At 34.7% G+C, this 20,316-nt stretch overlaps 1 protein-coding gene across 19 annotated transcripts in view; it reads right to left on the bottom strand.

The window, feature by feature from the left end:
• Window positions 1–20,316, bottom strand: part of LOC5566523 (tyrosine-protein kinase receptor torso) — a 429,787-nt gene that overhangs the window by 51,461 nt on the left and 358,010 nt on the right. For all 19 annotated transcript variants that reach the window (XM_021845429.1, XM_021845427.1, XM_021845431.1 and 16 more), the window contains one exon: window positions 1,098–1,164. In XM_021845429.1, the coding sequence (XP_021701121.1) occupies window positions 1,098–1,164 (67 nt within the window). The remainder of the gene's footprint in view (window positions 1–1,097; window positions 1,165–20,316) is intronic.

The raw sequence follows: 20,316 nt of genomic DNA, 5'->3' as shown, positions 1-20,316 counted from the left end.
TCAAAACAATTTTAATTCAGAACATAAATACTGACATCTTTTCCAATCAGTGAGAGCGGCGCATCCGATTCATAAACAATGTTGGCTCAGTGAATTCGCGTTCCGGAGCTGTTTTCGAGCACAAATTGACAAATTATAAGTGATTTATTGCTCCCAGTGCGTGAAAAATCAAGGTGTTTCAAGTATCGCATTAGATTTTAGACTTGCTACGGTGAGTAGAAATACGATTAAAAGTGAGTTTTAGAACGGGAAATGAAAAGCCAGCAAACAATATCCCGATGCGTGATGAAGAAGTGATTCGGTAGTTCGTGGTATTTTACAAAACAAATCACAGCAATAACTACATGTTTACATTCAAAAAATGGTAATTTGTGAAAAACACATTATGGAATGCTTTCAGTTAAGAAACCACCCCTCTACAATAAGGTTAGTAACTTCAAATAATCATTTTTTGTGATCGCTCTCGAAAACACTGTGAGAAGCGTGGGAGGAGCGAGAGGAAAGTCTAGGAGGGAGTAAGGTGCCATAATTGAGGCAACTTTGGTACTCAAGGAGATATGTATGTCCTTAAAATAAACCGCTTTTTTACAACCCCGTGCATTATAAACATTCGTTGAATGGATATATCTCTTGGTTTTCGATTTGAGACAATACATTTTCGAGTGCCCGCTACTTTAAGGTGAAGATGAATCGAAGCCAAACCTCAAATTTTCAAGCGCACAAATCTGGAGAACAAAACACCCGTTTGAGCTGAAAACTTAATCGATTGGTTACAAGTTGGAGGTGAGTAATCCATTAAGTTTTCAGCTCAAACGGTTGTTTGGTTCTTCAGATTTGTGCTCTTGAATATTTTAGGTTTGGCTTCGATTCATCTTCACCTTAAGAATATGACACTTTTCATTTTTTTCTGAAACATATATCATGTTCCGGGATCACCCACAAATTACGTTACGCAATATTTTGTTATTTTTTCCTCATCTCCGCTATGTTGAGTCTTCGTTCTATATTCACCTTAATACCCATAGTTTTCATATATTATTCATTCTAATAAAAAAAATAAGGCAACTTACTGTAAACGATGCATGTGCGTTACTTACTATTATTTCCCAATCAGTGTACAGTCGGTTCTCTTCCATTTTTATCATGCCCGATTGAAGATGCGTGCTGAAAATATGAAATAAGTTATATTAAGTATGGAAATCATATTGCAATATTATTACTGATAGCAGCGAACATGTTGGATCATGGGTCTATAGAATGATAATTGACAAATTGTTTTAAATGTAACAAAATAATGTTCATGTGTTGTTATGTTGACTTCGGTAATGTGTTTGTTTTACAATTGCTTAACATCCATATATCACAAAAACTTACATATAAATATTTTATTTATTTATAAATAGCTGTTTTATATTAAGGTATGATATTTTACTAAGATATTTTTCCGTTTTAAATGATTACCGAAGATCTATCCTAAGTAACACACATGCCATAATTGAGGCAGATCAACTTTTATATAACTAGATCTGGTCATATATCAGTTGATATGTTTTAATTGTAACACATGAGTTTCGCAAACTAATTATCTAGAATAAACAATATTTTTACATAGAGTTTTTAATTTTCAGAATTTCGGAAAATATCAAAAACATAAACATATTTTATATTATATTTTATACTCGTTAATTTATCTGTTTTCTAAGTTATTTATTTATGTTGCTCTAAAATAAATAATCTTGATTTCGTTCTGAACAAAAACGTTCATGAAATAATAAAATGATTACCGTAAAACGGGGTAACTTTGATAATGCGGGTAACTTTGATAGTGCGAGACCCACAACATACTGAACGAAATAACGAAGTTTCTGTCAATCAGTTAAGAAAAATGAATGCAAAAGTAAAGAGTATTAGTATGACACTTCATTTTAAAGCTGTTTTCGTTGGAGTCAAGTGCATTTGAGGATTTATATGCAAATATTTGAAAATTACAAGATTTCAGCATTTTTGCAACGCTTACAAACAATCTGTTCTACTATCACTATTTGATAAAGTAATAATGAGTTCGTCACTTTTCCATGACAGCCTAGTTATAGTAGAACATGAATTCGGTCTCAAATCTCTTAACAAAAACCATTTTTACAAACTGGGTCCATTTTTGTAATCTAAGTCAGAAATTTCCATATAGCGTTAAACGCCTAGAGGTATGCAACGCCCTATAAATGTTCCGTAATTCATTCAATTTTGTTCGATTATCAAAGTTACCCCAAAACAGAAAACCGACTTTCGATTATATGAAAAATAATATATCCATTCAGAATAAATCTTTTGGCAATCTATCAAGTGCAATCGATAGCTAGGATGTCAGTACTTGTTTTAAAAATATAAATTGTAATTCTACGAAACAATTTGCATAAATATTGAAGTTTTCTTCGAAAAAACTATCAAAGTTACCCCGTTTTACGGTATGCAATAAAGTTAAGAGCGAAGCTCGTTCTCAACCAATCGTATAAAGTAAAAATTATGTTAGCCAATATTTAAACCATTTTATCAAGCACTGGAACCAACTAAAATCTTCCGTTGGAATTGCGACTGTTACATTGAACATAACCCGTGAAGACATAAAGTTCTATTTAATATATGAAATAGATCTTTCAAAAGATTTGTATTGCATATAGTCTTTCTTGAAAAAAAAATTCGTCTTAAAGATATGCATTTCATTAATAGCTATTTTATTGCAAAATATAACGAGTTATCGGGCGGGGCATTGGTTGGTATGACATGAAAAGTAAATTTGGCGTTAGTTTTTGTTTGATTTTAGATGGTAATTTTCTTAATGAAATAGAACTTCCCAGGGAATAAGGAAATTCCAGAAAACAAGAAAACTATTCTCCGGAAAATTCTTCCATACTTTCACGGAAACGAAATCACCGGAAACGATGTTGATGTAAAATTTTCTAAAGTATGTTAAATTTAGCAAATAAATATATTAGAGTAAAAATAAATGCTGGAAATTCTCAGGGCCTGGAATATATTAGAGTAAAAATGATGGAGACGGCTACATTAAGGAAACATAAAATAGTAACATATTTGTAGGAGTTTTTCCATCATATTTCGCTTCGGAGGGCATATTCTTAGTTGGTAACGGTATTTCAAACATTACGTAATATCCTTAATATGGGTGATCAATGCTAACAAGTACTGGGTACCAGTACTTATCAAAACCTAAAAAATATTTTTTTTGCTCAAGTATGAGTATGACTGTGCAACTAAAAACCCAAAAATGTTACCCTTCTGTACAAATGTATTGGTGCCAATAATGTCAACATATTTAGAAGATTGAAGAGTTGGATTAATTGGAGAATACCTCAAATAGAGTTGCAATTACGCAGAACATATTTTACCTACCGTAGAATGGGATGAAGTTGACTTTTGAGCGTTTCTGTTCAATAAGATCTGGATGCATCCCACCATTTCATCCATATATTTTTTTTAAACCAGTACTGGTTGGTTGTTCATTGAATTATGGAAAGGAAGTTTTGACAAAATGCTATAATAATGACAAAAATAATTTGAAAGTGAAGTTTTTGATTCCTGGGTGAAGTTTATCAATTATACGAGTATTTTATTGTACTCCCATATAATGGACAATCGAGCGGTATTGCCATCAATAGCTAGAATTTTTAATCATTATGCCTCCATATTTTAATGTGGGACATTTTTCCTCAACATGTTTAAACTAAATGGAATAATTTTAGGATTCGCAGTATTGTGTATAGGTAATAGAACAATAATTTTGTCACGGGAAAAGTGGGTGTCTGAAAATTATTATATCCTCACTCAATCCCTAAACCGGCAGCTACATTTTTTCTCAGGCGTATCGTGCTACGAAATATGGTTTCGATTCCCGCTCCAGTCGGTGGAAACTTTTCGTCAAACGAAAAATTCATTACTGCAATTTCATGTAAATTGTCTCTTTTATAACATGATAAAGTGCAAGACATTTGCATGGCTTTAGGACATTTCGTCGAATGACATTTGGTCAAATGACGTTTGGTCAAATGACATTTGGTCGAAAGCTTTTTTTGAAATAGTTTTTTGAAGATCATTGGTAAAATTGATTATTGTTTTCTAAGTTTTGCAAAGTTGGTAAGATAACGTATTCCTTTGAATAATCTGAATTCTGATCTGTTGTTTAATGATAAACGGGACCACAAAAATATCATATTTTTGAACTCCATACATCTATGTATTTGTTGGGGATTTAAAGTTATGCCAGTACCTAGGATTTCGATGATTATCCAAATTATGTTTTTAGAAGTAGTTTATTCAGATCTAGTGAATTTATTATTCTTATAAAATATTATCATTCTTTACCAAACTGCTCTACGATGTGAACATGATGATTTATTGAATTTATTATTTTTTTTAAATGTCATCGTTCTTCGTAATGAACTGCTGATCTTCATCTGATGGAAGCATTCGGAGAGAGTGCTCGGGATTTGTCTTTCAATCTCGTGTCAACTTACGGACGTGAGTAAGATTTTTGAATGCGGGAATCAGACTTAAAACGGCAGAAACAATTTGCTTGAAGGAAAATCTTTCTGGCGAAGCGAATGTAATATGTCGGTAGCTCTACCCATACCCTACCGACCAATTGGCTTATTGTGACTTCCAACTTCTAAAACTTCTCAAGCAAATATATGACTTTGCTGTCGGTGTTGATGACATTGAGTGCATTACAGAGTTTGCGGTAGAAGCTTTGAATAATTGAACAAAAAGGGTAAGGGAAGACGGGTTGGCTGTGGTGACAAACGTTGACTTGTCTCTATTAAAGATCAGCTTATCTCAACTCGCAGAACATGCCTAAATGAAAAAGCAGCATGAAACGTCAAAAACGCAAGATGTTGATCAGTATGACGGGAGAGTAGGGCCCATCAATTAAAATAAGATTTTTTTTTTGATTGTTGGTAAAATGGCTGATACTTGTTTCAATTATTCAATCACTCTGTATATTAGCGATAAAATGCTGCTCTCGACGATAATGAGGTTAAGCGTAAAACTTTGCTTCCATACTGTTTAGATTCGATAACATGTTCTTTCCATGAATTGTCGTTTCCATCAAATGTCTTATGCTTTCTATTACAACTAGACCTTTTCGACCAAATGTCCATTCGACCAAATATACTTTCGACTAAGCGTCATCCGATTAAATGTCATTCGACCAAATTTCTTTCGACCAAATGTCTTTCGACCAAATGTCATAGATTCCGTTTGCATTGGTGTACTGGTATTTCTTGAACAACCTTCAAGCCTTTAATATGTGACGAGCAATATTCTGGGATTCCTGTTGATCACCCTGGCTCCCCCAAAACATCGATTGACCCCTTGCGTTGTTGTTACATGATGTCATTTTTTTTCATTCAGACTAATTCTGCAAGTAGGACGAATCGTGACGAGCTGCTCTTAAATAGAAACAAATCAACTTGTTGCGGCGTGCAACGGGTTTTGCTCTGTTGAGCTTGAACGGAACGATCTGTTGATCGTCCGCTAACCTGATGCTTGGTGCAACAGGGCACAGGACCGATAGCTCGACTGAATTGGACTACTGATGACTCAAGCCTTCACGGAAGGCTATTTGGCTTCCATTGGTGGAGGAGGAAAAGATGATTTGAATTCACTTGAACTACTGTATTCTTAACTTGCTTATGTTACACAGGTTGAAAGGAAACTGATGTTAACTCAAACGAAACTGATGATTTGCTTGCGCATGCAAGCTACTTATATAGGCTACAGGTAAACAGGAACGTTGCATGCGCAGCCGTGTGGGGATTATGGAAACTTCCACTGCCTGGACGATGCTGCAGTGGGTTCGATGATGATGATGATGGTTGTGCTGGTGGTGGTGCAATCTGTTTGGTTGGCACGATCACGCTATACATAGCTGGCTGGATGGATGGTGAAATGAACTGAAAAGGGATGCAAATTGTGCTTTGGGGTATTTTCCGCTCCCTATTTTGATGCTGCAAACCGGGTAGCACAATGCAAGGATGTTGATGATGGAATATTCCGCTGCTGCCAGCGCTTCTTGTGACGTTGGGACGGAACACAACTTTTGTCACCTTGCCCAAGGAATATAAATTAACTAAAAGCCACACAGTCATAACAATAATTCACCATGAGTAGGAAAATGTATCCTACAGCTGGAACTTCTTAAAAATCGTGCCCTAAAAGCCATGACCATCAAAATTGGCTTGTTTCGGGGTATCCAGTTTCTAACATATTCCGAAACTACGTTAAAAATTAAACTAGAATCCAAAGTTTCAAAACTTTCCGTGGCCTGGAACTATTTTTTAAACACGTTTCAAGTTAGTATGGAAACCACTTTTGAATCACCCCTCAGCAAATTTTACTTCGGGACGAACTGTGATTATGTAAATTGAAATGTCATTGTGCCGATGAATTGAAATCTTTATACATCATATACAATATCAAAATAAAGGTATTGAGCATTTTGCACCTTATTAGACTACTGTGCAGAAAATTTTTGCACAGTGAATATTTTCACACCTCACACATACACCTGCATGGATCAATGCACGAATTCATTTTTTGACGTTTGAACGGAGCCATGTTGTTTATGTGACCATGGCAACGAGTGAATACGGCACCGCTCATACGTCAAATTAGTGAACTCGTGCATTGGTCCATAACAGTTGACATCTGCTAAGATACCAACGTTTTCCGTCTTTGTTTTGTTTTTTTTTTATTGGGTTGATGATCGCTATAGTGGTAAGTGTTTCGTTTGCAATTCGATGTGTTTTGAGTGATTGCTTACTCTCATATTTTGTTTTAGTCATCATCGTCAAGATTCGAAATGCAAAATGAACTTAGCCAGAAACGCCGCCAGGAGAATGCTAAGACATGGGGAACATACGCTTTTTTGAGCCTCTCCTAACATGGTGTTCAGCTGGGAGGGAGGCACCGATACTACACACGAAATATGACATGATTTTTTTTTCAAACTGCAAGAAAAATCCAGCTTGCCAACGACAATCAAGGCAGACTTGATGAAAATCGCTAGTTTTCTTTTGTTGTGTACCTTCCACCTTTTCGGACAAACATTGAAAAAGGGCCAAAGTTTTCTATGCATTTCATTTTCGTTTTTATTAGAAAAAGTAAAATGATGCGTATTTAAGTACTTTATATTCAATCAGAATAAAAGGTCCTATCGTGACATTACTTTTGAATAGGCATGAATAGCTTATCAATCGATTTTTTGTCATATTTGATGAAATGCCAAAATATGTTTTGATCAATTACGCGCTTTTTCCATGTTTGTCCATTGTTTGAGATCCGGGCTCACAGTGACAGTTCGTGACAGCAGAATCTCGGCTCACTATGACGTACAGAAATTTCGTATCGGTTTCTCCCTCCAAGGTGGTCAGACGCTCCAGATTGGAGATGCAAAGTCTTCCCCCATCCCTGTCAGCATACGACCAAAGTTCCCACCGGAGTTGACTACCAGATCTTCCCTAAGGTTGCTCGTAGCCCGGCCATTACCGCGCGGAGGTAAGGATACGAGCTGCAGGGCAGAAGACTAAGGACCACATGAAGGGGTCTATTTAATTCCTGCAAATGGTACGCCATGTCCAGCATTGACCAATCTTAATACGAATCACATTACGATTAAATATGAGCTTAATACATTTCCAAAAAAACATGCTAAAGTGAAAATGTCCGCGAAAATAAACAAGTTTTGATAAAATCTATCTTATTACTTTGATCAGGTTTGAAACGTCATAGCTCTTTAAGCACACGCCTACTGGTTTTAGTGAGTGTGTAAATTGTATCTAGCAAATGAACAAATGCATTAGAATCTAAAAATTCGTGCAATGGTCAATATTGAAGCACAATAAAATCATGTTCTACTTAGAAGAATGTTCTCTTTCGATGATGCTACAAAAACTGTGAAGTTTTCATCACTAAACAACCAAATTGCTCAAATATTCTACGTATAGGAATGCATTATATGCAGACAATCCAAGGTGATCAAGTTGTTCTTCAAACAATTCTAATTTACACCCACGGTCGTACGTTGTAAAACTGGATACGTAATAGAGTTTCCAAGCACTCACATTGAAAGTTGTTTTTGAACAAAGATCAGCTGTTTTGTATGAAGAACAACGACATTTTGAAAGAATAATAATTTCAACATTGTTAAACATTCTAATAACTGAACGACGAAAATAATGAGTAGGATTATTTTTTCTAAAGAATGATGATATTTTGAAAGAATAATAAATTCAACAGATAATTATGTTTCCAACCTTGAGCAATACATAGACACAATTACCTTTGAACTTCTATAAAATTAGGTAAAATAAAAAGTCCTTTCTTCCAACCCAAAAATGGCTGAACATGTATAAGAATAATTTATCCTATATAGACACTATTACATATACTAATCACGTTTTGAATCATGGGTAATGAATATTGCGGAAGTACTTGTAGATGGCCCTATGTTGCATACAATTACTCAAATCACATTGTAGTATACTTCTATTGTAAAATCTTGAAGATTGGTTTGCGCTGATCAACTTTTGTTCTCCAACGGATACCCCAGATGAAGGGATTCTGAAACTGATCAGATTTGGTTCAAATCAATTGAAAAAGTTGAAACAAACTAATGGTTTATAATTCAGTTCCAAACACTGTAGTTTTGTTTGATCCGAGCAAAATTTTTATGGAAGTGTCTCAAATGACCCCCGGACAGACCCCATCCTTATACATCCGGAACCGATCGTCCGAATAAGGTCTTAATACAGGTCACGAAACTTTAATAGCGTTGTTGATTGATTGTCGTTGTGTCAAAATTTTAATTAAATCGGCTGAAAATCATGCAAATTACAGCCAAGATATCACGGAAATTTGGTTGTAAAAATAGGTCAGGGACGCAAAGATTAATATCGATTGAGTCTCTATTAAAACACATGTGACTATAGAAGCTCTATCGTCAATTTCTGTTACTATAGTAGCACTAGTTTCAAGGCGCAACCAAAACTCATATCTTAATCTTAATTTTTACAAAGCTTCTATACGAATATATCAAAAGCAAAAAAAGTTGTTATTATTCCTTCATATAGTTAATTAACAATTTTTTTTCTTAGTAGTACTGTTAATAGCTACAATAGCGCTACTATAGGTTCAATGGAGCTCAAATTATGATAAAAAAATTATTTGAATCAGTTTTCTTAAATCATTTTTTCTTGTACAAGTTTTGGACCAATTGGATTTGTCGCTTTTCGGCAGTTCTTGAACTCTATAGAACAAAGCCTTTAACTTGCAGACTCACAAAACGACGTAAGTAAGCTTTTCAACATTCGAAACCTATCCGTTATATGCAGAGACAAAGCGACGTACTTACAAATCAAAACAGAACGCTACTTGCGTCGATAAAGCACTGGTACAAAAACTTCGTGAGCTTTTCAATAAAACGATGTATGATTTTGTCATCAATTTTTTGTATGAATATTGTGTATTTCTTTCACTACTGGACTGCGAAGTGCGGCTTCATAAGTGCGTAAATGCGAATATAAGTGCGGGGATGTATCGAATCATTTCGGTGTCTTCAGCGGGGTTGTTGTTTGGACTTCGAGGAATACACCGACTCGATGTAATCGCGCACTTTTATTAGCATTTCCGCACTTGTAAAAACTTCTGCGATAGTCCAGTGGCGAAAGAAATGCGCAATATAATAAATAACTGAATGTTTGAACGCGAAATGATTGTATGCAAACATTACAAACAAAACTATTTTGTCACTTTTTTCTTGCTCCACAAGTTTTTGAACCATAAATTGAAAGGAGATTGGGCAAAAATGTATGGGGTTTGGTCCCGGAATGTACACGGATGATTCATATATCATTTGAAAGATCTAAATGAGACAAGAAAAAGTTGATATGGGGCCAAAAATATGCGTCGTGGGAGAAAAAAGTTATGTAGGCTGGAAAGATGTGAAAAGAGGTATGTTTTGAACAGTTTTCTATTAAATAATATTTTATTGTGCAAATGTTTTGAACTCGTGCGTATGTTTGTACTTATGCATGTCTTTTATTCAACCCCGTTTATATTTTTCAAATATTGTGATTTGACACAGATTTCAGGACGTTTTGTATTGCTGCAATGTTAATATTAAAAACATACGGAGATATAATAATAAGGATATAGGTATGTGCGTTTGACAAACACGTCGCTTTAGGTAACAGTTGGACACAAATATCAAATCGTATTATCCTAATTTATTTATTTGTTCCATCCACAGACTAATACTAAGCCCTAATGATATTATGGGCCCTATTTTATAAGTCGAGTCGATCAAAATGACTCGACTGGAGTCACTGTCGACCAAAACATTTGCTCGACACGGCTCTGTCACTCGAGTTTTTCGACAGTCCTCACTCTAAGTGACTGAATTACTATGGCAGTCGACGGGTGACATCTGAAATATGCATGCTTACTTTGATCGACAGTGATTACAGACGAGTCACATGAATCTACTCGATTTACAAAATAGACCCCTATATCTACAAAAAACTCTTTTAAAATTTTGCTTGATCGCTTCTCTAGACAGATGGAAATCGAAATAATCTGCATCTAGTAATATGCTTGTATAAACCAGCGGTTCATGTACTCAGGAACGAATTTCCACACTATATCCGTTTTAACATTACAGTGATTGCGTTGTTGGATTCTGTTCTACTTTGCATAGCATAGCATAGCATAGCATAGCATAGCATAGACTGACTGTACATGTCAATGGTTGCTACTCCGTGGGTGATCGGAACTGGTAATAATTGTACTACGATCCAAATGAATAAGGGATGGGAGTTTCCGCTTACTCTCGAAGTGCAATTTTAGCAGATCTAATATTATTGATCAATAACGGCGCCGTGCAAGTCCTTACAGTCAGTTGGGATGGGGAAGGAATGTTAGGGTGTAATGATTGTTGCTTCTAGAGATCGAGAATACCTCTGCAACTCCACAATCATCACGGGAAGGGTGTTTATTAGTGAGGGAGGAAAAGATCTGGGAGTCACCTCTGGTCGATGATGCGATCCATGGACAGGGGGAAATATACGACTTATATTTAAAACTAGTTTTGTATTTTTGTCTCGAGAAGTTTTTGGTAAAAGCTTTAAAAAATACGTCAACATCTATATTGTCGAACAATTCAAAAGATGTTTTATTAATAACGAAAACTGAAAATTACATGTATAAGGTACCGTGGGGTAAGTGGATACTGAAAAATCAAAAGTCAACTTCATTGTTATGTACAGCTAACGTGAATAATGCAATCAAACTTTTTTCTGTGGTAACAAATGAGGGACTAATATTCTTCAAATCGTCATTTATTTCGATTTTTCTGATTGTTATGTATTCAGTACGAGGAACTTGAAAATTTGCGCCAAATGATCCACTTGCCCCACCATGGTGGGGTAAATGGATCACCAATAACAAACTTTTGTTCTCAAAACAAATGTGGTGTAATTACGTAGAGAACAAATGGTATTACTATTGATCTTGTAATTAGTGCTAGTAGTGTTACATTTTAATACTTCGAAATTAAAAATTATCTTTATTTAATCAATATATATATATATATATATGTATATACATATTAGACAGTTTCACAAAATTCAAAATTTATGGGATTCAACCAGTCACTCCCTAGTCCTAGTTGCAATACTAAAACAAACTACCAGACAAATTTTTATCCAATTTAAAGTAGATTAGGGGGTGCTGATCTTGAGGATCAGAGTTTGATTACGGAAGTTCATTTAGAGTGTTGTTTTTTGCCATGGACTAAATGACTTGAGGCCAAAGGCCATCACGATTCATTGTTCAAAAGTGCATCTTGTGGCTGAGTCTTAATCAATAGGACTCACAAAAATCTCCCACTCCGAAGTGAATGAAGAGAAATGCTCAAGTAGTGATTTGCGCCTTTAGTCCTTTTTCTATGCTGCATATAACAAACATTGGTTTCACTCGAAAAAAAGAATCATAATTGAACTCCGATCCTGAAGATCGGTAGTCGAGAAGCTTGACCTCGGGGCTATATCACATATGTAATTGCTTGGCATCAAATGCGAATGTTGTTTGAAACACGACTGCGTTGATGACATTTGCTAGCTGTTTTTTCCAATCATCATCCATCATTGAAAAAGCAAAGCTACTATGTTAAATTTTGTAACATGTCAGCAATTGCGCCATTTGGCAGCAGCTCTAAATGCAGGGGAATGAGGAATGTCGTATTTGAGATAATTTTTTACGATTTATCTGTAATTCGGATACAAAAATGATGTACTACAATTATGTTCAGAAATGACAAAGGAATGATACTACGGTTGAAGTTTTATGATTAGGCATGAGGTTAAGAATCTCGTTGAACAAAAACTGTAGAGAAATGTATATTTTACAGGTACTTTAATGATCAGAAATCAATTTTATGAGGTCAAAACCATCTCTAATCGGCATACAGTGTTCTCAAAAGTTGTAAAGTACTAATAATACGTTCAACTAGTGGTATTTATTTTGATTTTCATTTTTCCAAATTCTCGTTACAATTTTTTGAATGTAAAAAATAGCCAAAAAACACAAATTTGACTTGAGACACTTCACAATATTCTCCAAATTGGATAAAAATTTGTCTGGTAGTTTGTTTTAGTATTGCAACTAGGACTAGGGGTGACTGGTTGAATCCCAGAAATTTTGATTTTTGTGAAACTGTCTAACACATATATTATACATTGATTCCCACTAAATCGAACAAAAAATATATTGTAGCTAGAATAATTTGGAGAAAATTCATCCATTTATGCACATAAGTTATATAGAAGTATTGTAGGATTATTCTTAACGATGTTTTATAAAAACACTTGTAGTTTAAAAATATTAGTTACATTTACTTTTGAATAACAAACTGAAATCCTTATATTCTATGTATGAATAAATTTGTATTATCTGTATAGAACAATTTATATGGTCAAATAAGGTACGATTATATGCCTTCAATTGGAAAATTCGTATATTTTGCTCTTCTACAACTCAGCTTAGATAAACCACGGAAAGTTTCGTGTTAATTTTAAAATTATTATTTTTATATACCAGAAAGGTTAAAAAAAACTTTTAGGTGGATTAATTCAAATTTTCTTTGGACAATTTGACAAATTCAAGCTGGGAATGAATAAAGTTAAGGGAAAACAACATTTTCGGATACTAAAACTTTTTAAAATTATCGTAAGCAGTCTGCCAATAAATAATAATAATACTTGATCCACTTACCCCACCCCATTGAAAAGTAGGGGTAAGTGTACCATGTAGAATATATCTGTATTTATTTATAAAAATCACATATTTTTCATTGTGATTCATTCAATTAGAACTGAAATGCTCACCACGTGTCGAAAAAACTAATAGTATTCGACTTTAGACAGAGATACAGTGGATTTTTGATTGATGGAAAACAATTTTCAAAATAATTAATTTTTGAAGCTAACAAGTTTGCTTGTGTTAGTGTACGTGCAGTACTAGTTTTGCAATAGTATCAGTGTGGGCGTAAGAATATAACCTAAAACGAAGCAATGGTGCGAAAACATTCAACATATTCAAGTATTAATGCTTAATATTGACGAATGATCCACTTACCCCACTGATACACTTCCCCCACTGTACCTTATATTTTAAATTATATGAAACAGGAATAATGCCGACACTTGTAGTGACGAACTATACATAGTTTGTTTGAAAAATACATATGAGTATACTGTGCATTTTGTCTCGATATGGTAGAAGTTTTAAAAAATACGTCAACATTCACAATGTCTAACAATTCAAAAGATAATTTGTATTGATGTCAAGAAGAGAAAAATATATGTATATTGAAATTGTATGAGAAAAAAGCATAATGCCGACACTAATAGTGACGAACCATACAAAGTTGGTTTTATTATTACTTAAAAGTTACGCTTTCAAGAAAAAATGTGTTATCACAAGCATGGAACGAACTCACCAGTTGGTATTGTGTATCCGGTAGAAATCAAGACCAACATTTATTTATAATTATTGTTTTCTCGGGCCCCGTGCGTCGCAGCTAATATGTGAATAGTGCGCTGTGTTCATAAAAATCGTGAGAATGCAGCGCCGTACTAAAAAACTGATTTCAAAATGCGGCGAGTTGAGGCGTGTCGCGAGTCTCACTGGCGCCATCCGGTTTGGTGGCGGTGCGACAATAATCCATCCTCGACTGAACATAAAACGGACACTGACAGCAAAACTTCTTGGCGTCCCGAACATAAACCGTTTTGCTTGTGCCTACCCAAACACCTACCCAGCAAGACGCTCCAAAACAGAAAAAAAATTCTTCGGCGACGAAACCGTGAGCAAAACCTATCTGATCGAACCGTCCTGCTTGGGCTTCTCGAAGCACTACCTGCGTTGTTGAATTCTGTTCTACATTGGTGGAAAAACCTCGCTTGTCGTACACAGCTTAAGCGTGCTGAAAATCTGCGCGACAGTAACCACACTTCTATCTTTGATATCAATAACATCATACTGTCATGATATTGCTTCTCAGAGAAGGGAATCATTTGAACTGGAAGTAACTGTATTGTTTGACTGTTTGCTGTTAACAAACTGCCAATAATCCGAGCAGAATCATTTCAGTTTGCTATCAATGCACAGTGGTCCAGATAGCAAGTTTAAGCGGACATGAACTTTTCGACGTCATTTTGGGGTTTTAGAGTATAGGTTGCTTCCCAGAAGTGTCTCGAAATTAGTTGTACTACAATTCGTACGAAAGGGATTTTTTGTCTGCACTAATTACAATAGTGTCCTATACGCCAACTTTTTTATGTTAATAGATAGCAAGTTGGTATATTCAGCAAAGTTGTAGCATATTTTAATACAAAAAACTTTGTAGAACAAACTTTTTCTCTATCTCTTATACTTTCTGAGATAATTGACTTTTTATATGAAAAAAATGAATAAAATCATTTTTTCACTCATAAGTCATTTATTTACAAATTTAAGCAGCCTACTTTGTTCTACAAAGTTTTTGGTACTATTATATTCTACAACTTTGGTGAATATACCACAGTTGTATTTCTTCTCGTTTTCTTATTGTAGGAGATATTAATTTAAAATCATGCCGTATTACAGGCCAAATAACTCGTAAAGATGCACTTGAAAATGAACCTACCTGTCACACCGTGGCTCTACATCCCTTAAAGGGTATTTGAGTGAAATTTGGTGAATAAACACTCATTCAGACTATGCGCGTTCGGTAAATAAAATTACCGAACAAATCAGTAATTCACAAGAAAACCGATAGTTCGGTAATTCAGCAGCTTTTAAGAGCTCATTGCAAACAAAACTACGGGGAATTATAAATGATCTGTCAAAAAAATTACCGAAAAATCTGTGAATTTTTAGATCACCGAAAACTGTAAAATATTCAACTGATCTTTCGATAAAATGTCTGTTACATTACCGACTTCAGTAATTTGAATGGATGACAACGTCAATCAGTTATGTACGTTTTTCTTCCGGGCGTTGCAGTAGAATCTTCCGAGGAATACCTGAAATCGACAGTGTGCCAGTATTTTAAAGATATTCTAGACAGACAATTATGATAGGGGTGAGTTTAACGTAGCAGATAAATGTTTATCTATAAATTAACTTTTTTTTTTGCAGTCTTGTTGTCAGCCTCCGCTGCCCCCTGCAGTTTCCTGTGAGCATCCGCGTCGTTTTTCCGATGTGGCATCGATCCCATCAGCGGTTGTCTCGTCGCTGCAGCTTTAGTGAACACTCATTTTTACTTGTTGATTTTGCTTATTAAATAAAGAAGCGCAATCATGAAAAACCGTTTTCCTTATTTTTATTCCTTACGGGAAAACAAGGTTCCAAGAAAAATTATCCTTATATTATATTATATTATATTATATTATATTATATTATATTATATTATATTATATTATATTATATTATATTATATTATATTATATTATATTATATTATATTATATTATATAATTAATAATTACTGCTATACATAAATCAAAGACTCAAGATAAATAAATTGAATGCCTCTCAACTCTTGCAACATATTACCATTTATGACTTTTAATACGGCATGATTTAAAATTAAAATCTTCTTTGGGACGTTACGCCAGGAAGAAGGAGAAGAAGACAATGAGAAAACGAGAAGAAGTACAACTGTGGTATATTCAACAAAGTTGTAGAATATAAAAGTAGCAAAAACTTTGTAGAACATAGTAGGCTGCTTAAATTTGTAAATAAATGACTTATGAGTGAAAAAATGATTTTCTTCATTTTTTCATATAAAAAGTCAATTATCTCAGAAAGTTTGAGAGATAGAGAGAAAGTTTGTTCTACAGAGTTTTTTGTATTAAAATATGCTACAACTTTGCTGAATACATCAACTTGCTATCTATTAACATAAAAAAGTTGGCGTATAGGACACTATTGCGATTAGTGCAGAAAAAAATCCGTTTCGTACGAATTGTAGTACAACTTATTTCGAGACACTTCTGGGAAGCAACCTCTACTCTAAAACCACAAAATGACGTCGAAAAGTTCATGTCCGCCTAAACTTGCTATCTGGACCATTGTGCAATGTCAGTTCCATTGGCTACGCCTAAGCACATGTACCTCCACAAATGCTTCGTAAAGATCGCTAAATACTCATGAGGATGTCAATAATGTGAATGTGCAGAAGTAATCACAGTTTAGCTGGGAACAGCTTTCATCGTGATGAACGACATGCAAAAACATGAAATCGGATGGTGGTCGATCAACAAAAGAATGTGCAGGTTGAGGATCAACGGTCGATCAACGGCACTGATGATGACAAAGATGCAACTGGAACGCAAGTAGGCCTGCCACCCAAGCTTCCACGTCAAGATCATCATGAGAGATTAGAACGCCAAGATTAGGAATAGAGATGGACGATTGGGAAGATCAGTGCTCTCCGACTGGCGAACATGGATGTCCTATGCTTAATTGTTTTGCCGCCTCCAAGAATATGGTCATTCGCAGCACCTACTTCCAAGATAATCTCCCGTACTAATATAACTGGCGATCACCATTGCAAACGGACCCGAATCGATCAGGTATTGATGGATGGGTTGCACATCTCCGACATAATCAACGTCAGAATCCATCGTTGTGCTTACATTTAGCCTGATTTTTTTTTTTTTTTTTTTTTTTTTTTTTTTTTTTTTTTTTTTTTTATTATTAATACTTATAACTATTTTACAGTCTTCATTGTGTTAGTGCTTAACTATTTCAGTTTGTTAGTATATCATTTAATTCTACAAGGCTTCGATTATTGGCAAGTGTTTTGTTTATGTACATTACGAATTTACTGAACATTTCTAAAACCTTATTCCTTTCTGCTCTACTGAATCTTCCTAATTCGGGAACTTTAAAATTATTAAAGTTCATTCGTTGAATCTCATTGGCATTAATACCCTTTAGTTTTGAAAAGCATAAATTCCAGAATGACTTTGAACTATCACACTCCGCAAAAATATGCGGAATTGTCTCAATCGCAACATTACAACTTCTGCACAAGTTTGTTGATACTCTACCGTGTCTGTGAAATGATTCCATATTGGGTATCTTTTCGTTTATTAATAAATAGTACGCTGATCTTGCTTCAGAACTCATAATCTTCGGAGTGAAAAGATTGCGCCAAACTTTGCTCCAATTTTTGTTTGCATATTTAGAAGTAATTTCCGGATTTGGCTTTTTTGTAATTTGAATATCATAAACAGCTTTAGATGAAATATTATTTCTAATCGCTGGAGGTAAATTCGGGATCTCATTTGCAAGCAATTTGATGTAATCATAATTGGCTGGAATATTCGCATCATTTGAGAGTTGATTAAGAAACTGATTGACTATGAAAGAATTATCATAATTCAACTTGATGAAATTTTTAACGATAAGAGCATTACATTTACTTTCAGGATCGTGCAATGACAGGCCTCCTCGGTCTTTGGGTAAAATTAACTGATTGAAAGCGACTCTTACTCCATATCCTCGCCACAAAAAAGTTCCTATTAGACTTTTCAATTTTGCACAAAATTTGTTATTTATTTTGATCGTTGATGCAACGTACCAAACTTTCGATAAGGCAAAGGTGTTAAGGAAAAATACCTTCTGCATAAGGTTTAACTTTCTGGCTTGATTTATATTGATAGAGAATGTAACACTACTAATTGCATTTGTCCAATTATCAATTGTCATCTTTTTCAATGAATTTGAAAAATATATACCTAACACCTTAATCCTTTCTTCGACTTTGAGCCATGGCACAGTTGGCAGTGGCGTGCTACCAAAACCAATTTCTACAGCTTTTGATTTACTAACATTCAATCTTGCTCCTGAAATCATACCAAAATTTATTATGTGTGTCTTTACAATTTCCAAATCGTTTAGGTTATTTACAACTAAAGATAAATCATCCGCATACACGTTGATTAAATCTAAACTATCTGAGCAGGAAGCTACAATCTTTTGCAATAAAGGCTCTATGTATAAAACAAATAGGTGCATCGACAAAGGATCACCCTGTCTTACTGACCTTTCGATTTTCACCTCTCGGGATAGTGTACCGTTAATCAGAATTTTCGAGAAAGAAACATCCCTGACTTTTTCGAGAAAACTAACAAATCTATCACTAACATTCATTTCTCGCAAAGTTTTAAATAAAAATCTTGGTTCCACTCTATCGAACGCCTTTTCCATATCAAACGAAACTAATAATGCTTTCCTTTTTTTATGCTGAAGTTCAACGATGCGATCTCGAATCGAACATGTTGCCTCAAAAATATTCCTTCTAGGATTTGAACATTTTTGGTTGCAGCTCACCAGAAATGGCATTAAACGATTTAATCTGAATTTCAAAATCCGCGATACTATTTTATAATCGAAGTTTAACAATGTTATTGGTCGATATCCATCGATGCTATTTCCAGAATTCTTTTTTCTGATTAGCACTATCATGCCATCGCACATTTTCTTTTCAATATTTCCACGTAGAAAGCAATTCAAAACAGCCGTTATTTCAACTTTAATAATATTCCAACAGTCCATGTAAAATTCTTTGGTGAGTCCATCCATGCCTGGTGATTTCCTAGAAGCACTACTTTTTATCGCGCAGAATACTTCGTCTTCATCTATCTCTTCCATTAATTCCTCGTTCTCCAAAAAGTCATTCGGAATACTTCTCCCCGGCTTAAAATCATTGTTCGTAGCAACTTCTTCTGATTTGAATAAATTTTCAATTTGTTCAACAACATGGGATTTTATATTTTCTTGATTTTCTTCTAATCTTCCATCAATTACAAATGATTTTATACGTGTTTTATTCTTTTTTTGGTGTTTTTGTTCTAAATGAAAAATTGACAACGGTTCGTGGTTTAGATGAATCTCATTATTTCTTGACAAGAACGCACTAAAATCTTGTTGCAATTTTAACATTTTTCCTTTGATACGATTTATCTCAGATATTTGAAGCGGATCAGTTAGATACTCATTATAGGCGCGCCGTAGAGCATAATACCAAAATTCCATGTTGCTGTTAAAATCGTTGTACATATTTCGAGATTTCCATCTAAGAAACGACACAACCTTCGGTTTTGCATATTCTGCCCACCAAACTACCCAGTTACGATAATATTGTCGCTGTGATACCCAGTAACGCCATTTTTGCTTGAACTCTTCTTTATTATTGTCATCTTCAAGAACTAGGGACTTGTAATGCCAAACACCTCTGCCAAAAGGTTTTCCCAGAGAAGGTAGCTTTACCTTGACAATATGGGCTTTGTGATCTGTGAAAGAAGTAACTTGGTACTTTGCATCAACCACATTTAACGATAACGATTGAGAAACATAAATCCTGTCGATTCGCGATCCGAACCCTCCTCGAATGAAGGAATATTCCTTGTTACTTCCGAATTTTACTTCCCACGCATCTTCAAGCTGTAATGCTTGTCTGAGCCTTTTTAGCATAGGGCTGAAATTATTAGTATAGTCATTACTACTATCTTTGGCTGTTTCAACGCAATTGAAATCACCTCCCAAGATCATGAATTCATTTGAACCTCTGAGATAATATGGAACGATTTCATTGAAAAAATATTCTCTGCTTGATCGATTGCTTGAACCAGAAGGTGCGTAAATGTTACAAATGACGATGTTGTTATTCAATTTGATCTTAATCACTCTGGAA

This window comes from Aedes aegypti, chromosome 2 (genome assembly GCF_002204515.2).
Source record: "Aedes aegypti strain LVP_AGWG chromosome 2, AaegL5.0 Primary Assembly, whole genome shotgun sequence".
Lineage (NCBI taxonomy): Eukaryota > Metazoa > Arthropoda > Insecta > Diptera > Culicidae > Aedes > Aedes aegypti.
This window is presented reverse-complemented; position numbering and strand designations above follow the sequence as displayed.